Source organism: Sciurus carolinensis, chromosome 2 (assembly GCF_902686445.1).
Source record: "Sciurus carolinensis chromosome 2, mSciCar1.2, whole genome shotgun sequence".
Lineage (NCBI taxonomy): Eukaryota > Metazoa > Chordata > Mammalia > Rodentia > Sciuridae > Sciurus > Sciurus carolinensis.
The window spans coordinates 83,629,784-83,649,303 of NC_062214.1; the positions used below are offsets into that span (position 1 = coordinate 83,629,784).

A 19,520-nucleotide genomic window follows, 5' to 3' on the forward strand; every position below is an offset into this window, starting at 1 on the left:
ATGTGTGAGGCACTGGGTTCGATTCTCAGCTCCGCATAGAAAAGTCCACCCACTACTGAAAAATATTTTAAAAGATGCTGGGCCCTGCGTTCTCCGTGGGTGACCTGGATTTCTGACTGTCATGTTCAAAATCCTAGGGTCAGAAATTAAAATAACCTAGAGTTAAATGTTTGGAGGGGTTGTAGGAGGGCAGGAATCAATTGCTGCAGAGGGCACCGGGCTTCAAAATTAGGAATACAAAAAAAGCCCAGAGGGGACTCAAAACCTTCAATGTGAAGAAGGCCCCATAGGTATGTAGACCTAGTCGCTGGCTTCCAGGACCTTGCATTCTGGGGAATCAGGAGTCAGGGTCCGTGTAGAGTTAGTGGCCTCACCTGGGCGGTCTGAAGAGGGGAAGGCTCGGCCAATGGGCTGGCCCGGCCTGCAGAGCAGCCAGTGGGCGGGCGGAGGCGGGCTCTCCTCGGGGTGGGCGGGGTCCCGCGGGCTCTGTGTCCTGAGAGCGGTCCAGAGTGCTTGAGTAGGCTTGGCGATGACCGCTCTGAGCCTGAGCGAGGCTGCGGAGACGGGCAGGTAAGGGGGTTACAGCCCACAGGCCGGGTCTGGGACCCTGGAAACCACTGTGGGGAGCTCGCTGCCTCGCGGAGTGGAGCCTCTCCGGGGGCCCGTAGCGCCTCCCTCAGTGCATTCTGCCCCCGGGGCAGGCACTTTCCGGCCGCGGGAAAGCGGGGTCGGGTCGAGAGCAGCTCCGCGCCCGGGCCGGGCGCCTCCCGGGGCTGCTAGGTGTTAGTGTGGGTACAGGATGTTTCTGAGGGTGCCGAACCTGGGAACTGAGGTTCGGTCCCGGCGGCATTAGAGCTGTGGAGGGCACACTCTTAAGAGTCCACCACACCCGCCCGGCCACCATCACCGTTCGTTCATTCATTCATTTATTCATTACCCGCCATATCGACCAGTCCTGCTAGCCCTCTATCCCAACTGACGCTTCCCTGCTGGCCCCTGCAGGGTCTTACCGTGTCCTCTGTCTGCGGGATCCACACTTGTAGCGCGGCCCGCAGCGGCCCCGGAGTCAGCGCGGAGCTGTCCCAGCACGACTCGGCCGCACCCGTGCGCCAGGCCCGGGCGGGCTGGGGCTGGTCTCCAAGCCTGGAAAGCTGGTCCAAAGTCGACCTGAGAGAGAGGAAAGTTTTTCCAATTGGGGAAGAGTAGAGTAGACAGCAGGTGGCATTGTAGAGGACATCAAGAATTGTGGGTTTTGATCCGTGAAGTTTTGTGTACATGGGAATGGGATTATATAGGGGAAAACGGAGAGGGTGAATGAAACTGTAAATTCCTGCCTCTGCTCAGGTCCCAAGATCAGTCTGAGCTTTGGTGGACAGCGCTGCATCCCTTGCCAGCTAGCCTGGGGCCAGGTAGGGTGAATGTGTGAGTCTGTGCCCAAATCAGTCCTAGATACACAGGGGTGTGGATCTTGTGGATAGTCTAGGGGCCTGCCTCTGCTCTGTCCTTAAAGGGCTTTGGAGGGCTTCTAGCCAGCTGTCATTTTTCCCTGCTTTGCCTGTCCCCTGCCTAACCACACATGCTTGTTCAAAGGTGCCTCTCCTTGCAGAGGTCAGACTCCTAGGGAATGAGAGAGGGTACTCTGACAATTTGTGCTGTCTCCCTACCCCTGTACACCTCTAGCTGGCATTGAATTCAGTTCTTTTCAGAATAAAGACAAGGTAGGGTGGGAGAGGTGGAGAGGAAAGTGTCCCTCCCATCATGCAGTGAGGGGGTCAATTTGTCCCTTCCACAGTCTTCTGGTCAGGTTGGCCAGAGTCCAGTCCATGCTGCAGTCACTCACAGGTTTGAAGTTATAGATGGCAAGCATTGATGGTCGCCTCAGTGGGCATCTCTGAGACAAATGGGCAGATCCAGAGGGCAAGGCTGACAAAGGCTGCCCCTGAACTTCCAGGAGAGTTTCTGTTGGGACCAAATGGGATTTCTTCCCAACTTCTAGTTGAGAGGACTTTCTAAATAATCCAGAAAGGTCAGTCTAGGTCCCATCCATTCCTTAATGTTGCTGGTTGCTTTTCAAATTTTTGAGCTTAGATTGAGTCCTCAAAGCTAAAATTTAGCACAGGCTAGAAAGACCCATATTGTAATTAATCTTCCTAGGATGCAGCCTTCACCCACTAGTAACCCTAGGGTCACCACATCCAAGATGATTTATGCTGCTCCCCTGCAAACCCCCCACCCCCACTTCCTGAGCTGTTAGTGCCTTCTTGGTTGGCTTCACCCACTCACTCCTTAAGCTGGTTAAGCTTTTGTTTGGCCCTTGAATACCACTTTCCATATTTATAGATTGGCATGAGGAGCCTTACTCTGGGAATCAGTTGTAAACCTCGCAGTGTTCCTGTTTTGCTGTGACTTGGAGCAAATTGCTTCCCTCTCTGCCTTCCCTACCTGCATTACGATAAGGTAAGGAGATGGGGCTGTAGGTTCCCTGACAGCATTCTCCATGCAATTGTTTAGGGATTCTGTCAACTAGTGTATTTTCTCCTCTGTTTCTGAAGGTGTTTCATTTCTCCCCATTGTTTCCCCTTTGCCACAATTGCCCATGGAGAAAGTCCATGTCATCAAGAAGTGCAGAATTCTACTTTGGTGTCTATTGTCTCAGTCTGAATGTAATTTGTTTTCTCCTTTCTGAGAAAGGAAAATAAACTCTCCCGATCCTGCAACCATCTCTGATGCAAATGTGAATTTGACATGAAGTCAGTGTTGGCCACTGTGCCACTGCTCACCTGAACTGCAGTGCATCAATCTGTCTTAACCTGTTATCACCAACCTGTGCACCTTTGATTAAGTTCCCAGCTGTTTATGAGTGAAGGAGAGGAAGGAAGAGGGGCAGAGCAGAAACTCCTGGGAATGGAGCTTCCTGCATAATTAAGAAGTAACAGCCTCCCTGAGGTGTATCTGTCTGCTATGGCGCAGATTCCAAAGGAAGGCATTGTTCTCCAGAATATAGCTTCTGAGGGACAAAGTGTTTCCTCTCCCCTTCTCCCACGACTACATATTTTTATTCGTTGGGAAATGAATGGTTAGAATTTCGGACTGGAATGTTTTAATAAACTGTGGCAGTTGAACCAGTCTTGAAATCCTTGTCCTAAATTAGTGTTCCTCAGTGATGTTTAAAATTATATCATTAATTTTTTATTTATTTGTTGACTTATTTACACTGTTAATTTTTTAAGCAGACATGAGTTTTTGGCTGGCACTATTTTTTAAACCTGAAATCCGGAGTACTTAAAGAATTAGTTTAAATCAAACATAAATTGCTTTTCTTCCTCATGTATTGACATAGCATGTGAAGTATATATTTAGTAATTTCAATATCCTTCTGGTATTTTTTTTTCTCTGACTGAGGGTCAAAGCCTCAGTGTGAATGATTTGCCTGAGTCAGCAGCTGTTCCTGGTTATAACAATTTTTTCCCTCTGCAATAGGAAAAAAATTAAGTATTTCTAATAATGTTCCATTTAACCAAATTACCTAAAACTTGCTGATGATCACTCATACCACACAAAACAATTCAATTTTTTTTAGTAGTGTTGGGGATCTAACCAATGACCCTGTACATTCTAAGCACCTGCTGATGAAATACATCCCCGGTCCCTAAAAGAATTTTTGAAATTTTTTATGAAATCATTTTTATTGATACATTATAATTATACCTTACAGTAGTATTTGTTGTTACATATTCATACATGCACATAATTTGGTATAATTTTTGAATTTTGAAGGACCTATTCAGAAATTTTATTTTAAAATAGCCCAGTGAAACCATCTCGGAATATCTATGAACGTCAGAAACGATGTTCATACAGGGCTGCCTTCATTACCAAATGGAAAAATTATTACATTTTTAATTGCTAACTCCTTTCATTGTGGAAAGTCTCAAACATATACACAGAAGGAGAGAAAATAATGTAATAGTGGCATGTGTCCATCACCCAGCTTCAACGACGATCAAGTCACAGGCCAAGTTGTCTCACATATACCTCCCATCTCCATCCTTCTTTTCTGGATCGTTTTGAAGCATACCTAAGCTATTATATTATTTCATCCACAGATATTTCAAGTGACCTATAAGAAGTAAGATCTTTTAAAAATATTTTGACAATACCATTATTATACCTTAAAAAATGATACTAACTCCAGAAAGTAAGCATTTAAATTTCCTCATTGTCTCCTAAATGTCTTTGTACTATTTGTTTAATAGGGATCCAAATCCAAATGTGGTTTACATAATTAGTTGGCACTTTGAATATCTGTTAAATTTTAAACTATAGATTCCCCTTCCATTTCTTCCTTTTTCCTTGCAGAAACTCTAGGTTATTAGTCCCATACCACTTCCCAGTTTCTTGATGGTGTTTAAAATGTTCCCTGACTCCTGAATTTCATATAAATTGGGAGTTGGATCTCGATTCCTGGTCCAATTTGGGGAATATTGTACACTTCAGGAAACTCACAATGTTTGTTTCTTTCTGTTTGGGGGGTGTGAGTAGCCGTTGATGATTATTTCATTTAGACCCATTATTTCATTAGGAATTGAAAATGGTGTTAATGTAATTCTATTGGTCTTTCTTCATTTATTACCCAGAATCTTTCTATAAAAAGAAGTGTTCCTTTTTCAACTCTGTGGTTACTCTGAAGTATAGCTAGTACTAGAAAAGCAGAATAAATACTTGACTTTTCCTCATATTTAAAAATCATGAAATAGTTTTCAAAATCATGAAATAGGTCCCTAGTATCTACTAAAGGTGACCAGTGAGTCATTTTATATTATTTTGGAATCATGGTTTTAAACATGTTTGAATATTTGATGCATATATTTGATATATATTTAAGATATATGTTTCAGTTCTTTGTAGACATCATTTTTATTGATGCTCAATAAAAATGATTTTTTTTCCCTTTTGGTGCTGGAGATTGTACCCAGGGCTTTGTGTATGCTAAGTGTCTATTATGCCACTGAGTTCACTCCCAGCCCTCAATTTTTCCCATCGTTTTTTTGGGCAGGGGAGGTAACCGGGGATTGAACTCAGGGGCACTGGACCACTGAGCCACATTCCCAGCCCTTTTTTATATTTTATTTAGAGACAGGGTCCCACTGAGTTGCTTAGTGCCTCATTCTTGCTGAGGCTGACTTTGAACTCATGATCCTCCTGCCTTAGCCTCCCCAGCTGCTGGGATTGCAGGCATGCACCACCTCACCCGGCTCAATTTTCCCGTCTTTAAATTGGCCCCTAAGTCCTTGTGCCACAGGGCTGTACTTTAATGGCTTCCTTTCTTTCTGGTATGATTAGATGTTTAGGCTCATTTGTGCATTTCCTGCCTCTACTGGAGTCAGCTCTATCTCCAAGGATCCCAGTTTCTTTTAGTGGAAATGCTATTTAGAGATCACAGATGAAGAACCAGGGATGTTCCTTGCTAGCTGTTTATTATTTCTAAGTGATTAGTTTTGAAGTTTCCATTTTAAGCCCAGTTTGTTACTGATTAAAGAAATAGTTTCTATCATTTTGGGGTTTATAAGTTACATTGAAAATCTAATAAAAGTGAAAGGCTGTCTTTCCAGAAACATACCCTTTTATTCAGACCCAACTATTTGGTCCAAAACCCTAGGCGTTCACCCTTACCTGGCCCCCAGGGATGTGATTTACCTTAGGCTGTCAGCTGGGTCCATAATGATGGAAGAAGACTTTAGAGGATTGGCAATAACCAGTTGGCCTGATATAAAAGCAGAAAGTGGGAAAGCTAATGGACCTTGCAGATAAAGCCAAGAGAAGAAATGGTAGGAGCGGTCATGGCCCTAACTGCACTGATCACACTAGGAGAGATCAAGTTTTATCAAAGAAGGAACACAAAGATAAAGGTTCGTTCTTTGGTGAAGGATCACTAAATAGAGCACAGTCCACTTGGTTGTTGGAAAGAACTTTCTGATAATCAAGGCCTCAGTGACATACCTAAGGGATGATATTCACATATATGCTTACACTTAAAAACTCTTGTTATCTAAATATAACGCCATCATTTTTTATACTCACCAAATAGTTCTTTCTTTATACCAAGTTCTTTGATACAGGTAACCCTGAAGTAGGTTTTTGTTATGTTTTCTTGTGTCTTTAAGTCATTCTCAGATATGTAGTCAATGTGATACAGCAGGAAGCACCTGAGCTTTCAGACAGACCTGGCTCCAATCCTTGCTCCCTAAGTTAGTGCTGGCTTACTTCTTCCTCTGAGCTACCTTTTCTTCATAAAACAGACTCATTCCTGGCCTCCTTCAAAGGTCGTTGGACTGTGTAGTGGCCTGATACACAGTGTGTGCTCACCAAAAGCTACTTTCACAGCAGTGCCTCCCAGCTTGGAAAATCTCTGTGATGATTTTAACCCCATGTGACCCTAAAAGGAGCTTCCTTTTTCTTTCTTTTTTTTTTTTTTTTTCCTTTCAAGATGCAAAGTTCATTCTGATTTTATTTATTTATTAATTATTGGTGCTGAGAATCAAACCCAGCACCTTGTGCATGCTGGGCAAGGACTCTATCACTGAACTACAACCCAAACTTCATTTTTAAAAATAAACTTTTTATTTGGAGATCATTGTAGATTTATGTGAAATTTTATGAAATAATACAGGGAGATCCCATGTACTTTTCACCCAATTCCCCCAAAGGTAACATCCCACATAGCAATAGAACCATATCACAACCAAAAAATTGACATTGAGATAATCTGTTGATACATAGGCCTTATTCACATTTTTCCAGTTTTACCTTCATGTTTGTGTGTTTAGTTTTAATCAATTTTATCACAGGTAAATTTGGCCAAGTTAATTTTTAAAACCGATTTTCTCTATAATTTACATTAACCTAGTACATATTTTATAAATAGACAAGAGGAGCTCAAAGTCTCCAAATACAAAGTAATGAAAAGGAGATGGAAATGTTAATTACCCTGTTTGATCAGCACATATTATATACAGGTATCAAAATATCACAATGTATCCCCATCAATATGTGCAGTTATTACATGTTAATCAAAATAATTTTTTAAAGTTTTGGAGATAGGTTAACTACCATGATTTAATCAGTACACACTGTATATATGTATCAAGTTATCACACTGTATCCCATAAATTTGTACAATTAAGATAATTTTTAAAAATCAGAATAAAAAGTAACATCTAAAAACATGCCAGTCATCTGCAAAACAGAATGAAACAAAACCCAAAATAAAACCACATTTCTTTTTGCCTTTGAGTCTGGAGGGTTTCCACATAGTAAAGGGGGAGATTTTAGGAATGTGGAATTTCAGAGGTATTTATTAATTAATATTGCTACTGGGATCAAACCCAGGGACGCTGTCTTACTGAGCTACACCCCCAGCCCTTATTTTATTTTGAGACAGAGTCTGGCTATATTGCCCATGCTGGGATCCTCCTATTTCAGTCTCCCACATCACTGGAATTATAGGTGTGAATCACCATGCTTGGCATCTTCTTTTCCATTTTTTAATTTATCTTTTTAATTTTCTTTTTCTTATTTCTTTGTGCTTTTAAAAAGTTCTTTTTGTCAAATGAAACTGGTGGGTTTATTCCGATCATAAAATATAGGCCAAGTATATAGAAGAATATAAGAAGAAAATAAAAAGCATGTAAAATCCCAACTCATGCAGAAAAACATTGTGGAATTTTCATGAGTATACTCCTGTACATGTTTTATTATGCATGCTGTTCTATATAGTGTTTTCCCAATATTATATAATGCTCTCCTTCCTTGTCAATATAGACTTATTTTTAATAAATTTTAATAATTGTTGGTAAATATTTTTGATGCTTGCGTCACCTTCATTTTTTAAAGTCTTTTTTTTTAAAGTTGTAGATAAATACAACACCTTTTCATTTATATGGGGTGCTGAGGATTGAACCCAGTGCCTCACAAGTGCCAGGCAGGCACTCCACCGCTGAGCCACAACCCCAGCCCCTTATGTAGCCTTCTGTTTCATGAATAAACCATAATTTGTGCCCTATTAATGGACTTTTATATGATTTCCTTTTTTCTCTTCTAATTGCACTTTAGTGAACATTCTTATTATATAGTCAAATTTTTGTACAATTATTTCCTAACAATAAGTTGTTAGAAATGGAACTTAGGGGTCAGATAAGCATTTACACACAAAACTTATGTACCTTTTCCACACTGCCTTACCATGGAGTCATGTGACTGCCCCTTTGTCGATACATTGATGAGCATTAGATATTATTATACTTTTAAACCTTTGAAATCTAATAATTAAAAAATGCTATTTCTACCTTTTATTTTACAATCTTTGTTCTTTTTTCAAAGTATTACCCATCTGTTAGCATAAGTTCCAACAAAACAAAACAGAAAGAGAAAATATTACCCCATAATTCTCTTTATTTTTTTATAGATTTTGCAACATGTTTTTTTATAACTTTTTTTAATGTGCTGAGGATCAAACCTAGTTCTTCACATGTGCTAGGCAAGCACTCTACCACTGCACTGAGCCATGACCCCAGCCTATAATTCTCTCTCTCGATAGTCACTATTGTTAATGTATACACTTAAGTGTAATTTTTTATTTATAAATTACATCATACTTACTGATCTGTACCTACTTTTCACTTAAACAATACATTTGAACTTTTTTCCATATTAGCACATGGAGCCATATGCTATTCTTTTAGTCAATTGCACAGGAATTCATCATATTAATTAAATACTATTTTGGTATTTATACTTTTTTCCTATAATTGTTAACCTTCTAATATACATTTTACATATTTATTTATTTCCTTATGCCAAGATTCTTAAAATGGAGTTGTTGGATTAAAGTATTTACATTTCTTTTTTTAAAATTTATTTTTATTGTAAACAAATGGGATACATGTTGTTTCTCTGTACATGGAGTAAAGGCGTACCATTTGTGTAATCATACACTAAGTATTTGCATTTCTTAAGACATTTTATATATATGAGAAAGTTAACCTAGTTTTCAGTTTTATTGTAGGTATAAAGAATGCCTGTTTTGCCAGGTGCAGTGGTGCATGCCTGTAAACCCAGCAGCTCAGGAATCTGAGGCAGGAGGATCACAAATTCAAGGCCAGTCTCAGCAACTTAGGTCCTAAGCAAGTTAGTGAGTCTCAAAATAAAAAAATAAAAATAAAAAGGGTTGGGATCTAGTTCAGTGGTAAGGCGCCCCTAGTTTCAATCTCTAGTAAACAACAACAACAACAACAACAACAACAAAACACCTAGGATTTATCTCTCTATTCAAGCCTTCTTTTTGTCATTTAAAAATATTTATGAGTTAACTTTTCATAGGTTTTTTGAATAATATTCCCCCAAAGATATCAGTTTTATATATATATATATATAAAACTGATATATATAAACTGTGTACTACAGATCAACAGGGAAACTACTGAATTGTAAGTTGATCTTGTAACCAGTGGAATATTAATTAACTTGAAGTCTTAATTATGTATCTATCCCCACCATAGCTCTTCCTAGCCCGGTGCCCAAATATAAAATCTCTGAGCCTCATTCTAATGGTTTATCAGTTGACTATGTGTCATCTAGGTTGTTTGACTTACAGTCTTCAAATAATTTTGTTTCTTTTTAATGTATAAGCCTTTTACTCATTTTTCTCGCCTTTGTGAAATGGCTAAAACCTCCAGAGCAGTGTTGAAGAATGGTGGAGAGCGGGTTTCCATCGGTTACACAATCCGGGGTTCTCCCTGGAGGAAGAGGCCCCAGGACACAGCAAGCTCCTTAAGATAGATCATCGGTCAGGAATCTGAACCCTCAGCCCATGCAAAGCTTGGGGAGCCGCGAGGTCTGGAGCCTGCGGCAGGGCGTGGAGCCCAGCCCTGCTTGGGCGTGCACAATGGGGACAGCTACCAGCTTTGGAGCTGGGCACCGCTCCAGAAGGGGGGCTCGGAGGAGGTGCGGGCTTCCTTTCTGCCGAAGCCAGCAGGTGGGGGCGCGGCCGCTGCATTCCTGTCACTGCTTTCCCGTCAGGTCTCCGGGTCTGTGCAAGCTTTGGCTCTGACGCCTGAGGACCAACCAGTCCCCGACAAAGGGTTGGCCGCGCCAGGCCGGCGGGTTCCGTGTTACTTCAGGCGACGCCTTGGGAGCCACTAAGTGTGGCGCTGGAATTCTGGGTGTGGCTGCCTTAGCTGGACCCAAGATCCTTGGGCTTCTCAGCCCTTTTCAAGGCAGGAGCACAAAATAGATTTGTGGTTGATGCCTGAACGTCCGAGAGGTGGAGGTAGGGCAGATGAGGGTGGCTTGAAGAAAGACGGAGGACGGCCCCCACCCTCTGCCCCACTGCGAAAAACACCCTGTGGAAACCAGAAAGGAAATGCACAATCCCATCACTTGTCTGTGGTATGTGTGGGTTTTTTTGTTTTGTTTTGTTTTTTGTTGTTGTTGTCGTGTGTGTGTGTGTGTGTGTGTGTGTGTGCATGCGCGCGCACTCTGGAGGTTGAACCCAGGTTTGCTGTACCACTGAACTACACACCCAACCCTTTTTTGTTTTACTTTATGACAGGATCTCACTAAGTTGCTGAGGCTGGTCTAGAACTTGCAACTCTCCTGCCTCAGCCTCCTGAACATCTGGGAGTTCAGGTGTGCCCCACCGGGCCAGGCAACACCAATGGTCTTTTACTGGGAAGAAGGGAGGCAGGTTCTGAGGTTGGTGTGGCACTGAGGTGGCTTGTGACTGATTTTACTGGGCAGTATCCTCACTTGTGGTCAGAGGCTTGTCCTCACTGTCCATCCCAGGAGGCAGTCCCTACCTGGGAGGAAGGAAGGAAGAGTTGTCTTTGCTAAAATTATCCATCCATGTAGCTAAATTCAGTGACCGCCTTTCACTCCTGCTATTACTTGGCCACAGCAAACTTCCACACTGCTTTCCCACTCCCACTTTTAAACACTCCTTTGGTTTCCATGACAACCCATACAGCTGAATTTGTTGCTACTTCTTAGGCCACTCTGTACTAATCTCTTCCATACAATCTCTAAGCCTTGTGGTTCTTCTGGCCTCAGTTTTCTGTCCTCCTCCTCCTCATTTTCAGTGAGATATAATTCATACACCATATAATATAATTCACTTCTCTCGTTTTATTTATTTATTTGCTTATTTAGCTGTGCTAGGAATGGAACCCAGGTCCTTGCACATGCTGTGCCCAAATTCTTCCCATGAACCCCTCCCTCAGCCTCTCATCTTTTTGAAGTGGCCATTTCAGTGGTGCTTAGTATATTCGCAAAGTTGTGCAACCATGATTGCTCATTCCAGAACAGTTTTGTCATCCCCCAAAAGAAACTATATGTTCTATTGGAAGTCACTCCCCATTTTCCCCTTCCTTCAGTCAGCAACCACCAATCTACTTTCTGTCTGGATTTGCTTGTTTTCATTTTTTCTATATATGCAACCGTATGATATGTAGTCATTTGTGATTGGCTTCTTTCACTTCCTTAATGTTTTTAAGATTTGTTCATGTTGTAACATGGGTCAGTACTTCACTTCTTTTATGACTGGATAGAAATAACACATTTTGTTTATCTGTTCAGCAATTGAGATGAGTGTTTGAGTTGTTTCTCCTTTTTGGCTATTATGTATAATGCTACAATGTGCATAATTTTTACTTTCTTAATTTTCCTTTTTTCGTTCTTTCTTTCTTTTTTTTTTTTGCAAAGGGGTCCTGGGAAATGAACCCATGGGTGCTCTACCATTGAGCTACATCCCCAGAACTTTTTAGTTTTATTTTAAGACAGGGTTTTGCTAAGTTGACGAGACTGGACTCGGTCTCCCAAGTCACTGGAATCACAGACCTGTGATACCATGCCCAGCTGTGCATAATTTTGTGGACATATGTTAATTCTCTTCTATAAATACTTAGGGGTGGAATTGTGGGTCATGTAGTAACCCTGTTTAATTATTTGAGGGACCAATGAACTGTTTTTCAAAGCAACTGCGCCATTTTACATTCCTTCCAGCAATGTATAAGGGTTCCAATTTCTTCACAGTCTCACCTGGGGTTGATGATGGTCTTCGAGGAGGAGGTACAGAGAGGCATCTCCTTGTGGTTTTGACTTACTTTCCCAACATCATTAGTGATGTTGAACATCATTTTATGTGTTTATTGACCGTTTAATATCTTCTTTGAAGAAATGTTCATTCAAACATGTTCATTTTTAATTGGATTATTTGTTTTTATTTTGAGTTGTCAGAGTTCTTTTAAAATTGTGGTTTAAAACCAGATATAACAAAGTTTACCATCTTAACCCTTAACACATTTTTTTTAAGATGTTGATAGACCTTTATTTTATTCATTTATTTATATGTGGTGCTGAGAATCGAACCCAGTGCCTCACACATGCTAGGCAAGCGCTCTACCACTGAGCCACAACCACAGCCCAACCCTTAACACTTTTAAATATGCATTTTAGGGTTAAATACATTCACATTGTTGTGCATCCAGTCTCCAGAACATTTTCATCTTGCAAATCTGAAATTCTATACCCATAAACAACTTCTCATTTCCCTCCTCCCCCCTCCCCTTGGCATCCGCATTCTTTTGATTTCTATGAATTTGACTACTTCAGGTACCTGAAAGTGAAATCATACAGTATCTATCTTTTTTTTTTTTTTTTTTTTTTTTTTTTTTTTTGCGGTGCTGGGGATTGAACCCAGGGCGTAGTGCTTGCAAGGCAAGCACTTTACCAACTGAGCTATCTCCCCAGCTCTCTCTTTTTTTTTTTTTTGTACCTGACATTAAACCCAGGGGCACCTACCCACTGAATCACATCCCCAGCCCTTTTTCATATTTTATTTAGTGATAGGATCTTGCTGAGTTGCTCAGAGTCTCACTAAGTTGCTGAGGCTGGCTTTTAACTTGCAATTCTCCTGCCTCAGCCTTCCAAACCGCTGGAATTACAGGCATGTGCCATAGTGCTAAGCTATATTTTTCTTTTTGTGGGTAGTTTATTCACATAACGCCCATAATGCCATAACGCCCTCAAGGTTATAAGAGTTTTCTATATATTTTGGATATTAGTCTCTTATCAGACATATGATTTGCAGATATTTTCTTCCATTCTTTGTTATCTTTTCACTTTTAATGATATCATTAGCAGCAAAAAAAGTTTCTAATTCTGATGAGGTCCAATTTATCTGCTCTTTTCTTCCATTTCTTGTGCTTTTGGTGTCATATCAAAGACACCATTGCCTGACGTCTCAAAGACTCACACCTGTTTTTTTCTAAGAACTTTATAGTTTTAGCTTTGACATTTTGGTGGTAATTTTTCTATAAAGTGTAAGATAAGGGCCTACCTTCATTCTCTTGCATGTGAATGTCCAGCTGTCCCAGTACCATTTGTTGAAAGACTATTCTTTTCCACTATTGTCTGTGCATTCTTGTAGACAGCTTCTCTTCTCTGTGCCTACTTTCCCTGGGAGAATCTTACTAGTTCCTGTTCCCATTGGGGCCAATAACTCAGGAATCTGTCCCTCTAGCCTAGACTTTTCTCTGGAGCTCTTCAGTCATATATGACTTGACATCCATATAAGTGCTGTCTCCACTTCAATATCGCTCACACTTGTTCAAAACTGAGATTGTGATTCTTTCCTCCACACATACTCCTCCTCCAGTGTATTTCCCACTGTTTTATCTCTGCAAAATGGCCAAGTACCCTACTTGCTTAAGCCAGAAATCTTCTAGAGTCATACTTAACACCTTCTCCCTCTCACCCCACATCCAATTGATCACTCAGTTAGGTAGATTCCATTAGGAAATACATATCCTTAATCCACTCCTGGCCCTTTATCCCAACTGCTACCCATTCCTAGACATCACCTCTCTGCTAAGCTACAGCCTCCTAACTGATTTGTCTCCATGGAAACAAAGGATGAGAGAGTTACACAGTGGATCCCACATATCCATCACCTGTCTATAGTAACCTGCAACTTCAGGTCATTCCTGTTTTATCCATATTCACCCTCCCTTCCTCCTTCCCACTTCTGTTGGATTACTTTTATTTGTTTATTTTTGTGCTACTGGGAATCAAACCCTGGGCACTCTCACTGAGCTACATCCCTAATTCTTTATAGTTTCTCTTGAGACAGGGTCTAAGTTGCCCAGGCTGGTCTCCAACTTGTGATCCTCCTACCTCAGCCTCCCAAGTTGCTAGGACCATAGGCATGTGCCATTGGCCTGACCTCTGTGGATTACTTTGAAGCAAATCTGTATATCAGTGCATTTTTAACATACAAAGTTGATACTGCACTTCCCTGTTTAAATCCATCTCTTCACTGATTCCCTGTTACTTGTAAGATAATAACCAAACCCTTACCTGGGGCCCCAGCAGCCTCTCCAACCTCATTGTTCACTGCTTCACTACTTACCTCTCCCCTTCTAACACCACAAAGGCATTGTTTATGGCCCTCATACATGTCCTGCACCTTTGGCCTCAGGGCCTTTTTGCATAACCCTCTACAGTGATATTCTTCAACTGTCATCCTCCGTCTGGTTAGCATTTATTGGATATCAGTTCAAATACTATTCTTTAGGAAAGTCTTTCTGCTTCTCATGGTTGAGTCAGGACTCTGCTAGAAGTCCTGTGCTTTTCCTTCGTTGTATATGTTACACCATTATAATTATGCTTTGGTTTATGTAAATATTTGCTTCATGTCTGCCTTTCTCAGCAGACATGTTACAGAGAGTACCTTGCCTTACCTCCTAGTACACAACACTTGCCCAGATCTGAAAGAATAGCAGTCATTCAGTTGCTATTTGTAGAAGGAAGGGAGAAAGGAGAGAGGTTGGCAGTTCTCTGAGGACCATGCTCCTGCCAGCCTCTCCCGGGATAGAGGTTCTTTCTGACTACAGAGGTCTGGTGGCCATATGTGGTTCACTCAGTTCCTGGCCTCTGCTTTTTTCCCTTGGACTTTTGTTTTCCCTCCTGTGCTGAGACTTTCTTCCCTCTTTGCAAAGGAGTAACTGAGGCCCAGAAAGAAAGAACGGCTTACTCAGGGCCCCTCAGCCAGCGAGACATCATTCCAAGCCTGCCTCCCTGTCTTCCACCCCTACCCCTGGGCTCTTTCAGGACCCAAGAGCATTGTACTTGCCTGTGGTCCCGAGGACAGCCTGGTGGTCCACAGAGCCACAGTAATTCTGAGGTGGGTGTCCTAGGGTGGTTGGGGTGGGGTGTGCTGGATGGCATCCACTGTGGACAGAGCTGACTTGTCCCCAGAGTCACCACACCCCCTGGCAGCCCTGAGTAGGGGTGTCTGAGCACTGGAGGCTGTCTGTGGGTCTCCCCCCCCAACAGAGTGGACACCAGGAGCACAGGGGTGCTCTGTTTCTTATTGAATGCAAGTCTGTTTTTAGACCTGAATGACAGGCTTCTTGTGTAGAAATGGCCAGGCCCCAAGTGGCCTGCCAAGAAAAAGTGGTCTGTCACCATGCCTGGGGGTGCCAGCTCAGACAGACATTGCACTGTGGGCGAGGCCAGCCACAGGCAGGGCACTCTGCAGACCAACTGCCTGCTTGTCGATGTGCCTGGACGCTGGAGGAAATCCTGGCTATCCCCTGGAGTAAAGCTTCCCGCTTTCGGCTGTTTGTCCCTGTCTGTCTCCCTGGTGACTGTTCTCATTCTGCAGGCCTTCGAGCTCTGGGCAGGAGGGAGAGTCAGCAATTGCTGACCTCAAACCTCCAGCGGAGGGAGGAGAAGGGAGGGGTCCTGAGCATGGCTGGGTCCAAGCTGTGCGGGTGCCTCCAGGCCCAGGGGGTGGGAGGAAGTTCGCCGGTGTGACAGGTATGAAGAGGGCCTTCTCGGGCTGGTTGCTGCTTCCCTGGGTTGTAGTCTCCAGGGAATGCAGAGCAAGTGTGGAGTTTTGTGGGTACAATTGGGACTCAGTGGTGCTCTGTTCCTTGCATCCCATGGGGAGATGCACCTCTAGGTACCCTTCTAGGGCATGATGGGATGCGAGGCTCTTGACTCTCAGTGGTGCTGGTGGGGATGTGCAGTGTGAAGCTCATGGTCTGCCCCAGACTGGACCATGACCTCTCTCAGATCCTCACAGCAGTCCTGAAGATCTGAAGATCAGATCGGGCAGCTCCCTCCCCAGCCCCAGTTTTTAGAGACACAGACTCAGAGTCAGGGAGCTAGAAGCAAACCTGAGTGAGTTGTTCCCGTTCCAGGTCTTATGTCCATGTCATGAGGGCCCTTTGCGTCTGAACAAATTACATGGAGGAACTTTTCAACTGGGAGAGTTTGATTAGTCCATAAGTGGTTATCAAGCACTTACTGAATGCCTGAAATTGTGTGAGGTTTGGGGGAATGAGAGGCGAATATGACATAATCTAGTGTGGACATAGCTACCAAGCTGGCAGTACGGCCCAAGGCAGATATCGTGTGGATTGCAAGGGAGGGGTCAAATCTGGGGAAAGAGGGGTCTGCTCTCTTACTTGCTTGAGGGAGGAGGTGCTGGGGTTGAGAACAGTGGTCCCTTCTTGGGCAAGAACAGCTAGCTGTGCAGAACCTGAGCACCTCAGCACCCGCCCCCAGAATTCCATTCCCACAAGGAGCTGGGACTTTCTAGTGTGTTTTGAGAACCCACACCTGAGTAGGGAGGTCAAGGAGCAGGGAAAAAGGGGATTGGAGCCCATTATCTAGGAGTGCTCTAGTCATCCAAGCAGCAAATGGCTGAGTGGACAATATCTCACCTGCCAAGGATGGGAGGTGAGGTCAACTTTGCTCTCATCTCCCCCACCATCCACTAGACAGAAGGACCCAAAGGTTTCTAAGACCCCCTGTAGGGAGGAGCTCTTGTTAGCACAAGAGCTCAAAGGGATCTTTGTTCAGCCGAATCTCCCTCTCCAAGGACTGAGCCAACCCACACCTACTCCAGAGTCACTATCTCTTCCAATTTGTTTGATTTGATTGGAGAAGAGAAAACTGGGAGAAGGGGTCTGATGTAGGGAACCCTAAACCCCAGAAGGGCCCCTGCATGGTCATCTCAGCCTGAGAGGCATCCCTTTTGTCTCTTTGAAACTCCCTCTGCTGGGGTCTTTGGGGAGAGCTAGGGCCTTGCCAGGGAAAGCCACAGGAAGGGTAGAATTCCAGGTCCCTCAAATCATCCAGACTGTGCTACAGTGGAAAGAGTACTTTCTGCCAGTCTGGAGTATGAATTAGAGCTCCACAAGTTTCCAGGTGTGTGCTTGGGAGCAAGGTACTTTACCTCTCTGGGCCTGTTTTTTCATCTGTGTAACAGGATGATGCCATCTCCCTTACAGAATGAGAGCTGAACTGAGGGGAGAGGGAATCACAAGCTATATGGAGTCACCTTCCTTCTCTCTATGGGCCCAGGAAGGAACATGGCTCCCTAGCTAATGGGGCTTGTCTTGGTCTGAACACTTTCCTGAGTCCTTTGCTTTTCCTGGCCCTCAAGGCTCATGTGAACTTTTTAAATTTATATTTTTGGTGCTGGGACTGGAACCCAAGACCTCATGCCTGCCAGGCAAGTGCTCTACTGCTGAACCACATCCCCAGCCCTCATGGTGGCTATGGCTATGGCTTGGGTGTCAGACAGACCTCCTTGGAGCCCTGGCCCTGTATGAAAGAGTCAGAGCCTCTGCTGCTTCCATTCTCCTCCATGGAATGTGGGTGGTACCACTTGCTCATGTGCCTGCATGATGTCATCTGTAGTGTGCCCTAGTTTGCAGTCTTTGGGCAAACTAGGTGTAGAGGTTTCTTGTTGGCTGCAAGTGCTGGGGCGCTGGAAGAAGAATTGGAAGCTAATGGGCAGCCAAGGGAAGCAGACCCTTTGCTGTCTCCCAGACTCCAGCCCAGTCCCTGGCTTTTATCTGCCTCTTGCCTCTGAGTGTCTCCAGAGGTTCTGCTCCAGCATCCACACAGCTAGGCCCCCTGCCACGCTCTCTCCTGCCTGTTCACCTTGGCTGCACATCTCTGCATCTTGTGTTTTCCAGTTAGGATTCATTAAGAGGGAATCTGATGGGCCAGCTCTTCTCACAGGAGGCCACTGGTCAGCATGCAGATGACTTGGTTTGGAGCACACCTGTGGTTCTGTCCACAGTGGTCAGGGTCATTTATTAGGTCTTGGGATAAAGGGTCTCTGGTCCTCCATATATATCCTTCATCTCAAAGCTGCTCCAGGTAGTAAAGGAAACAAATTATATTCCAGTCTAGGTGTCCTCAGGCCTCTCCCTAGGAAGTCAGGATTATGACTACACAGAGCACCTGCCCCTTCCTGAGCCCTTTGTGAGGGGGGCTGAACAGAATATTTGAATTGGGACCCAGTGAGTATCCCCCCTGAATACCCCATAGCTGCTCACTAGCCCAACCCCCCTGCATTCAGTAAGAGATTCAACTATGGGAATTTCTCCCCTTTTTTAGTCAGTGGAAAGGGTGTAGCAGTTCTCTGAGATATGAAATGCCACCTTAGGAAATAAAAATTGAAGTGCAATTTCTGTATAAGTACAGAGACAGCAATTATAGGATTATTTTTGCAAAAGAAGGAAATTGCTTTTTACCCTCAATTTTTGGCATGTTAATAAACCTGACTCCATCCACATTATGCAAGCTAGTCCTCAGAAGAGGTTTATCAACCAGTTCCTGGCCTGTGACTTTGAAAGAACACAGTGTGGTTCAGAATTGGCCTCTGACACATGGGAAATCTGTCTTGTCACTTTCTTAGCACAACCCAGGACATGGACCATGTGGGCTTAACAGTCAAAGGAAATCTGTATTCATAAGAGGATGCCCTGCCTGACCACAATGGAAGGCTCAGGATGATCGGATCTGAGGTCCTGAGCCCAGGCAGGTGGACTGGCCTGGTATGCTTCTCCCTCTGAGCCACAAAGGAGGAAGTGGGCAGGATTTTTCCAGTGATTTCTTAACACTTGTGGGCTTCAGATCACCTGGGAGTCTTTAAAATCCTGAAGCTAATCATATATCTGCCTTGTGACCCAGCAATTCCAGCCCAAAATGTTTGCCCAGAAGAATGAACACTTGTGTTCACAAGAGTGGTACTAGAGTTTTCATTGAGTTTTGTAACAGGCAAAAACTGGAAACTGCTCATGCACATCAGTGGCAAACTAAAAATATAAATCATATATCCATACACAGGAATTGTAAATGCTAGTGAAAACACACACCTCACTGTCACACAACACTGTGATTCTTTCAAACATTGCCGAGTCAAAACAGCCACATAAAAGAGTATGTATGGTATAATTCTGTTCATATAAAGTCCCTAAAGAGGCGAAGGCAATCTCTGTTGGAAATCAGGATGATGGTTTTTCTCTGGAATGAGAGGGGACAGGCAGTGAAACTAGAAGGAGCAGGATGAGATTCTGGGGGACTGGTCCCCAGGTATGTGTTCATTTTTGAAGTGCATCAAATTAATATGCACTTTATGTGCTCTTTTCTATATTTAT

At 43.3% G+C, this 19,520-nt stretch overlaps 1 protein-coding gene across 7 annotated transcripts in view; it reads left to right on the forward strand.

Moving 5' to 3' along the window:
* The first annotated feature begins 492 nt into the window (after window positions 1–492).
* Window positions 493–19,520, forward strand: part of Gramd2a (GRAM domain containing 2A) — a 32,533-nt gene continuing 13,505 nt past the window's right edge. Inside the window, exons 1-3 of one of the 7 annotated variants that reach the window (XM_047542486.1) lie at window positions 498–570; window positions 1,345–1,409; window positions 2,341–2,457. Coding sequence is in view for 3 of the 7 variants with exons in the window: in XM_047542480.1 (XP_047398436.1) it covers window positions 10,303–10,446 (144 nt within the window). In the remaining 4 variants the exon portion in view is untranslated. Of the gene's footprint in view, window positions 571–1,344; window positions 1,410–2,340; window positions 2,458–10,092; window positions 10,447–15,740; window positions 15,877–19,520 lie in introns of those variants that run through there. The other 6 variants (XM_047542487.1, XM_047542481.1, XM_047542489.1 and 3 more) reach the window with 6 other exon arrangements.